The sequence below is a fragment of the Sceloporus undulatus genome, chromosome 1, assembly GCF_019175285.1.
Source record: "Sceloporus undulatus isolate JIND9_A2432 ecotype Alabama chromosome 1, SceUnd_v1.1, whole genome shotgun sequence".
In the NCBI taxonomy this organism is placed as follows: Eukaryota; Metazoa; Chordata; class Lepidosauria; order Squamata; family Phrynosomatidae; genus Sceloporus; species Sceloporus undulatus.
Window position 1 is genome coordinate 46166401 of NC_056522.1, and position 9169 is coordinate 46175569.

The 9169-nt window shown below is 41.6% G+C and overlaps 1 protein-coding gene across 1 annotated transcript in view; it reads left to right on the plus strand.

The window, feature by feature from the left end:
* Positions 1–9169, plus strand: part of CAPN14 (calpain 14) — a 54575-nt gene that overhangs the window by 15265 nt on the left and 30141 nt on the right. The window contains 2 exon segments of the mRNA XM_042445965.1: positions 5379–5542; positions 8319–8482. Of these exon segments, the coding sequence (XP_042301899.1) occupies positions 5379–5542; positions 8319–8482 (328 nt within the window).

A 9169-nucleotide genomic window follows, 5' to 3' on the forward strand; every position in this document is an offset into this window, starting at 1 on the left:
GATGATGATGATGATGATGATGATGATGATGATGATGATGATGATGATGATGGAGAACTACTTATGTGTAGCCTTGAGAAGGAAAGATTAAAATTAGACAAGAGTTTTGTCTTGAACTGTTTAAAGGATTGTCATGAAGTTCATAGAACATAATTATTTTGTTTGCTTCTCCAAAAAGCAGGACTAGAACCAATAGGAGATATTACATAAAGGCAGATTTTTAATAAACATTGGGATACACATCCTAGCTGTGTTTCTTGGAAGAACATTTTGTTGTTGTTAACTGCCCTCAAGTCAGTTCTGACTCATGGCAATGCTGTGGATGAGACATCTCCAAGATCTTCTGTCCTTCACTGCTGTGCTCAGGTCCTGGAAACTCAGATGTTTATCACACTATGCTCTTAAAGAGGTACTATTCCAGTGTGACTCCTCTAGCTGCCTCCTGTTGCATGTTGGGATTGGCAGTTTTAAGGAGGGGTATTTAGAATTCTCAGGCAGAGAAGTTCAGCTCCTTAAAACTGCCAATCCCAGCATGCAACAGGAGGCAGCTAGAGGAGTCACACTGGAATAGTACCTCTTTAAGAGCTCGTCTGATAAACACCTCAGTCCCGTGTCCTCCATGACTGATTCCATCCATCTGACATACAGCCTTCTTTTCTTCTGTCCTTTCTTTTTATTTGCATTTTGGTCTTTTCTAACGATTCATGCCTTCTCATGATATGGCCTTAAGAACATTAACCCTTGTTGAAATTCAAAAAGTCTTCAGATTCCCTGTCTCTGACAAAGAAGTTCAATATAGTTGTTGTCATTGGTTTGGAAAGATGCCAAAGCCGATTTCAATTTTTAAAAATCTATTTATTTGCACATATATCTAGATATGTATGTAGTGAACAGATTCTTATAACCTGTCATCCTGCCAGTTCTGCCCACTGTTCTAGTTGTGCTCTGTGGAGCAACAGAGAATAAATCTGAATTAAGTTTTATAATGTAGTAGCATATAATGGCAGTGACCTGGAGAATCTCATCTACCAGAACTTGAGGAAATTACTTTTTGGAGGGATTACAGCTCCTAGAACCCCTCTGACATCATGGTCATACCTACACAAAGCATGGACATTCTGGGATTTGTACCCCCCCCCCCAATAAAGTGTCCACTGTCTGCATATTGCCTTGAGACTGCAGGAAAGATAATTTTCAAATGTTTCCACTGTAACTTAAGACTTTGCCCCACAAAATAACAGCTTTGAATCTGGGCGTAACTCTGACTTACTCCCACGCATTCAAAGTGGAAGAATAATTAGTTCATAAGAGATTGTGAAACACTGCTCCACATTCCATGCTCAGGGATACACCTAAGAGGATTACACAACAAAATCCATCTTTATTGGCCAACCAAAGTGCAGAAAATACATTCTGCAAGCTTTCATGGCTTCACTGGCATCTACATCAGGCAAAGATATTTAAAAGCATACAAGAGAAGAAAAGTGAGGATGTTAGCGTCAAAGGCCTACATTTTGTCTCAGATGTTATTTCTGTTGTCATTTAAGATGTTCTATAGTCCAGAAGGATAGCAATGCAGGTAGAGGCCACTCCTCTCCTTGCCTATGTGGTGACCAGAGACAAGATGGGGACCAAAAGACAATAAAAGACCACCTCCACCACCTCCAAAAAAAGGAAAAAAACCCTCTTGTATGATATTTAACATCTTTGATATTAGAAATGAAGAAGCCACGGAAGCTTTGAAAACTTGCAAGATGTATTTTCTGCATTTTTGGTCGGCCAATCAAAGTATAGTTCTTTTGTGGATTTTGTTTTTTGTAGTGATTTGCTACATGGCCAGCATGACTATCCATGAATATACAGTATTTCCTGGGTTAGAAAATGCCTCAGAGGGTTAGGTTCTTCTGGTTTTTCACACTAATTTCCAATTTTGCCACGAGGTGGCAGTGTCAACATGTGATTTCATTTCAACTGTAGCTTTTTGGTTCACAAATATTCCCCGGTGGATATTACTTTTCTGCTGCCTTTTCTGCTACTCATGTTAAGGGCACTGCTGCTTACTAGTTATTTAGCCTATTTCCCACTGACAGTGTGCCAGACATTTGAACATGACATGGAAATGACAGTCACATGTTGTAATTTAAGCTGTGTTTGTTTTGCCATCTCTATTCCCCACCCTACTGCCCAGTGTTATTGTGCAGAGAAACAGAAATTCCACAGCTGCATCTCTGTCCCTGCAGCAAGATCAGAAAGTGGAATAATCTGTCCCTTTAGATGTTGCTGTACTACAACTCACAGCATTCCTCACCATTTGCTATGGTTGCCGGGACTTGCAGTCTAACAACATTTGAAAGGCTGCTTGATTTCCACCCCAGTCTATAGTGTCAGGAAACTGCTCCACTTGGTAAGTTTTTGTATGAGTTTTAAAAGTATTTTATTGTTTGGTTTTATTGGATCTGCACTGGTCTGATGAACTAGACCTGTGCTATAATTGATACAGAGCACAAGAACTGGGCTAAGACGCTTTGCTGCCTGGAGTGAAGGACAAGATATTGTCCTTCCCTATGTACAGAAACTGGATTGGGTTGGACAGTTGGCCAAATGTTCTGGCCAAGATACAGTGGAGGGTGGCGTAACATAAACACACAGCAGTATAGTTGTTCCATCGGTGCACTATGCTAGCCCGGTGAAGTCCTCACTCCTGGTGTCACTGGGTACAGGCAGGGTTGCTGAAGGGGGGGGGACTACTAGGGGAGCAGCAGTAGCCAAAAATAGGTGTTCACTCTTCTCCTTTGCCATGGCAGTGACTTGCTCCTAAGAAGGCCACTGCTGTGGCAAAGTCAGGAGGGACATGCTCACCTTTTCTCACCCCACAATGACAGGAGGGCCCAAACAGATGTCACCTCTCTTGTGGGGTGTCACTCAGTGTGGTCTGAACCCTCCGCACTCTCCTAGTGACACCACTGTGCTGGCCATGTATTGGGTTGCACAGCTGACTGCACAACATGCATGACACTAGGGTATATATTCATTGTACAATAATCAGTAGGCCTCCAGTCAGGCACATACTGATATAATGCCTTAAAAACACAGCCACTTGCACTATTGTTAGGACAGCTAAAATGTAACTTGTGCAGCTACAAGCAGGATATAACCTTTGCTCAATATTTAGAAAGTGCAGCTGTCAGCGTTAAGGTGCCCACTGCAACCTCAGCTAAGACTAACAATAGGGTGCTTTCCTCCTTTACAGTTCAAAAGAGCAGGGGCCCTTCCACATTGCACAATATAGCACAAAATTCCACGTTAATTGACATAGATCAATATCTTATGGAATCCCAGTGCTTTTACTTGAATGAGGCACAAGAGCTCTCTGGCTGAAAATTCAAAATACTCTTCTCTGTACTATGCATCCCAGGATCCATGGGATATTTCCATGGCAATTAATGTGAAACCATAAAGCTATAACTGCAGTGTGAACGGGCTCCAGGCTATTCAAGGAAAGGATTAGCTTTGGCCACAGCTGTCTAAACAAAAGAGTAAGATTGCATTCTCTACCAATTCCATGTACTGTACAAAATTCAATCCAGCTTAAATCTATCTGCATCACAGGTAGAGCCCTGGTGGCACAGTGGTTAAATGCCTGAACTGCAGCCACTCACTCACAAACCATAAGGTTGCGAGTTCAGTACCAGTGAAGGGCTCAAGTTCGACTCAGGCTTGCATCCTTCTGTGGTTGCTAAAATGAGTACCCAGATTGTTGGGAGCAAATAGCTTACACTTTGGAAACTGCTAGGGAGTGCTTAAGTGCACTGATAAGAGGTATAGAAATGTACTTGCTATTGCTATTGCTAACAGAACAGCATCCTTCATTGGTGGGTTTTTTAGGGAGCTCAGAGAAGATACATGGCCCATGCTATTCTGTTCCCTTTTCACCTTTCCACATGCTGGGAAAGTCAAGGGGTTTTGCACATAGCAGACTGAAGGCTGCTCCCACACCATCTTCTCAAACTATTTCAGAAAGAAACCAGACCAGTGTTATGCTCACACAGCTTCCCATAGATATACATAGATTCTACAAACCATAGCCCCCAATATTAACATATCCAAACTCCAGCTCAAAATGGCCTGCCCTTTCATTCTGTCCTAATCTTGACTTGACCTGTTTTGAAAGATACTGAAAAGGATCCTTCATTGTTCATGCTGCTGCATATTTAGGTTGGATCTACATTGCAGAAATAATCCATCAGTTTGTTGTGGCACCAGAGCTCTCTGACAGAGAAGCTTAAATGTCTCACAAAACTACAGTTCCCATAATCCCATAGCACTGAGCCATGGCAGTTACAGTGGTGTTAAACTGGATTATTTCTGCAGTGTGGATACAGCCCCACTTGAGATAGTATGCAGTCATTCCACACAGGTCTGCTTGAATAATTAGGCAGAGTGGAAGCATTTGTTTTGGATGATAGATTTGGGGAGTCATGAAAGAGCAGCAAAAAAAATTGATTTATTTCATTAAAGAATTATCATCATCACCATCACCATCATCAGCATTACTGTCAAGAATGTGAAATTGTTACTTTTGCAGTTTTTCCCTGTTTGGGGCCCAAATAACTTGGCTGGTCTAAGGTACTTGATTTTGGGAGTGGCTGTGTGGGGTGCATGTTGGGTGGTAAGTTCTGGTGACTTTGATGCCAAAAGGGCAGTGAATCCTCATTCAGTTTTAGCTTGAACTATTGCTTCCATCAGCAATAGATCCTGCACTTTGGATAGGTATCTTGAAGTTTGAACCTAAACCTGGAGCAGATTGCTTGCCCTGCAGCCATAGTAGCTGTCCACTGCTACTGCAGTTTGCAGCTCTGCCTCAGTCAGCAAATTTTTGAGTGGATCTGATTTTCCAGTTAGGGTTGTAACTTCTGGAGACTGGAATTTGGAGATAACAGCAGTAATGCTACCAGTGACAGAAACAAAAACACAGTAGCAAGGCAAGAAACAAAGGCAAAACAAACAAACAAACAAGAAACGAAGTCAAGAAACAAAAGACAACATAAGGGGAGTAATTTATCTGCTAAACAGGATGATGTTAGCAGATAGCAGCATCCAGCTAAGGAAAAATAGCTAGGAGCATCTCTGTTCCCCCTCATTCTCCAATGACATATAAATGGCCATGTGAGGGGGTTCACAAAGAAAAGGTACGTTTAGGGGGATTTGGTTCATTTGAGCAGATGGAACAAAATGTTAACCTCTACAAAATGAAATAAATAAATAAAGTATGCTATCATAATATACTAACAAGATACCAGCCATTCAGAAAGCAGAGCTTTCTTTTCTTTTAAGCATATGGACATTTAACTCTGTGTCCATTCGTCCTTTTATTATAGGATGTCTCTGCAAGATTTTCAAACTCATTTTGTGGATCTGATGATCTGTAAACTAACTCCTGATCTCATGAGTCAGGAGGATGGGAAGAAGTGGATGTGCTCTATGCAGTCTGGCAAATGGGTCAAAGGAAGTACAGCAGGTGGCCGAATGAGTGCCCACAAAGGTGAGAATTGGCTGGCTGCTGCTTGGGGAGATTCATTTTGAAACTGATACCTTGTTATAATGCCATAAATATCTACTCAGACCATCTACTCAATTATGTCAAGAGTAGATGGTAAGCATCTCCTGTATGTGTATGTGCCTTCAAGTCGCCTGTCAGTTTATGGCAACCTTACCATCTACTACATCAATGTATGCAAAGTATTTTATGCTCCATGTAAAGTGCTTTATATTACTGAATAAAAAGTGCAGTTTAGTGTATAAAGTATTGCATAGGATTGCTATAGAGAGCGAGTGTTGCACAGTGGTTTGAGTGTTGATCTATGGAGACCAGGGTTCGAATCCCTGCTGGGCTATGGAAACAAGGGAAGCAATGCCAAACCTTCTCTGAACAAATCTTGTCAAGAAAACCCCAGGATGGCCTTAGGGTTACCTAAATCAGAAATGACTTGAAGAAACACAATAACAACAACAACAACAAAGGAGTGCTATTATTGTCAGTTTTGTTTGTAATGTTGTAAATGCAACAATGCTCAGCACTGGAGAGTCAAATATGTCTTTGAAATAGGAATAGTGATGGGGTTAAGTAGATTTTAGTGACCCAGAAACTCTTCATCTCTTATCCATCTATCTTAACCTTTCTGAAGTGTAAATGGATACATTTATATACCTCTTCCCTTATTCTCTCACTTCTTTTAAGAGTGAAACCAGCTTAGGTCATTGCTACCTTAGCACCCTTAGAGAGCTTTCTTATCTTTAATTGAGTTTTTATAGCCTTAGGGCCAGTACACACTGGCGTCGAAATGCCAGCCCTCTTTGCCGCGCAGCATTGCCACAGCAACAAAACCATGGGGCAAAGCTTCGCAGCAAAAATGAAGCTGCCTACAGCAGCTTCTATTTTGCGGTGGCATAAGGGCTGCGATGCAGCCCTATGACGCCACTTCCTGCAAGAGACATGTGGGCACTCAGACACCCACACTTCATCTAGATGTCCCCCGTGTGGGTGGTGCTGCTCAATAATGGCGCTGCCCGCATGTCATAGGGCTCAGGAGCGTGTGGTTGGTGCGCACTCCTGAGCCCTACTATCGCCACCAGAACACTGCTTCCTGGCAGTGTGTACCCCACCTGTGTTTGTTTCTTGAGCCATTGGGGTCCTTACTTACTCAGAATTGCTAGCCACCACATACATGGAGTCATCATTAAAAAAAACAATAGTAGTATTAGCTTGAAGCCTGACATCCAGTGGAAGGCTATTCACACATGAAATCATCCTTAGTAACAAAAGCAGATAAGACAACTAAATGAAGGGAATACTGTGGATGTAGCATACCTTGATTTCAGTAAGGCCTTTGACAAGTTTCCTTATGATATTCTTGCAAAAAAGCTAGTAAAATGTGGGCTGGACAATGCTTCTATTAGGTGGATCTGTAGTTAGTTGACTGACTGAACCCAAAGTGTGGTCACCAATGGCTCCTTTTCACCTCATCCTGGGGAAATGTGACTACAGGGGTGCCACAAGGTTCTGTCAACATCTTTATCAATGACTGGGGTGATAGAATAAAGGGCATACTTATCAAATTTGCAGAAAACATCAAATTAGGAGGGGTATCTAATATCCCTGAGGACGGGATCAGGATTGAAAATGAACTAAACAGAGTTGTGCCAAAACTAACAAAATGCATTACAATAGGGAGAAATGTAAGGCAGAAAAATAATAATGAAAAGCTCAGATATAGAATGAAAGACACATTGCTTGACATCAGTACATGTAAAAGGGATCTGGGAGTCTTAGTAGACAACAAGCTGAACATGAATCAGCAGTGTGATGCACCAGCTTAAAAAGCCAACATGATCCTAGGCTGAATCAATAGGAGCATAGTGTCTAGACTGCTGGAAGTAATAGTATTCCTCTATTCGGCTTTGGTCAGATATCACCTGGAATACTGTGTATAGTTCTAGGCACCACAATTCAAGAGGGATATTGACAGGTTGGAGCGTGTCCAGAGGAAGGCAACCAAAATGATGAAAGTTCTAGCAACTATGTTCTATGAGGAGTGGCTTAGGGAGCTGGTTATACTTAGCCCGGGGAAGAGAAGATTAAGAGGTGACATGATAGTCATGTTTAAATATTTGAAGTGATGCAATATTAAGGATGAAGCAAGCTTGTTTTCTGCTGCTCTGGAGATTAGGACATGGAACAATGGATGCAAACTACAGGAAAAGAGATTCCACCTAAACATTAGGAAGACCTTCCTGGTGGTGAAAGGTGCCCAACAGTGGAACACACTACGTCAGAGAGTGGTGGAGTCTCCTTCTTTGGTGGTTGGAGAGTATTGCATCAGGCTATATGTTGTGAAATTATGATTCTGTATTCAAAGACATAGCTGTGATAGTCTGGAACAGTATGCAAAGGGATGTTGTAGCACCTTTGAGACTAATTGAGAGAAAGAAATTGGTAGCATAAGTTTTCATAGACTGATTCTCCTTCATCAGATTCAACTAGTATGATTCTGTATGATAACACTGAGGAAAACATTTACCTGCCATAGTGTGCATGGCTGCATATTAGAACATATCTTGCTTTTTGATTTAGTCTAACCCAGATCAATCGTATCAAAAAAGCAGCTAATAGATATCTGGAATCAGATATGGGGGGGGGGGGGCAGATATTATCCGTATCCCATTTCCATCCTGTATCATTGCCAGCCAGTCTTCTGGTAGTAAGCCTTGCAACCAATGTAGTGAATATAAGGCCACAGATGTATTCTCTCACTCTTCAGATACATTTTCGATGAATCCCCAATACCTGCTGAAAGTCCTGCAAGGCAATGGCAGCAAAAGGTCCTTTTACTCATGCAGTGTGTTGATATCTCTGATTCAGAAGCGTAACAACAAACATCGGAATCGGATGCCTCATCTTAATATAGGACTCTCTGTCTACAAGGTAGGAGGAATGTTTTTACTCATGAGGTATGCAATGTAATGTGTATCATCGTGTGGGTTTGAGTGTTGGACTATGACTTTGGAGACCAGAGTTCAAATCCTCACTAGGCCATGGAAACCCATAGGGTGACTTTGGGCCAGCTCTCAGCCTCAGAAGATGGCAAAGGAACACCCCCTCTGGAAAGATTCTGCCCAAACAAAATAACAACTGCGTAAATGTTCATTTAATTTGTTCTTGCACACAAGACTTAAGTACTTTTCAAATTTTTCTCTCCTCTGGATGACAAGGGTATTTTATTTATCCATTTATTCACAATTTGGGACTTTTTAAATGAAAAATTTGGGGTTGGGGGAACCTAGGGGTTTTTTTTAACATGAAAACAGCATTTTATGCAGAAAATCGTGAGTTTTATGCATTTTCCACTCAATTCTTTTTTTCTTTTCTTTTTTTCAAAACAACAACAACAACAATTAAAGGAGCCCTGGTGGTGCAGTGGTTAAATGCCTATACTGCAGCCATTCACTCAAAACCACAAGGTTGCGAGTTAAAGACCAGCAAAAGGGCCCAAGCTCGACTCAGGCTTGCATCCTTCCGAGGTCGCTAAAATGAGTACCCAGTCTGTTGGGGGCAAATTAGCTTACTTGCTAATTAGCTTACTTGCTGTTCACCGCTATGATCTTTGGACTA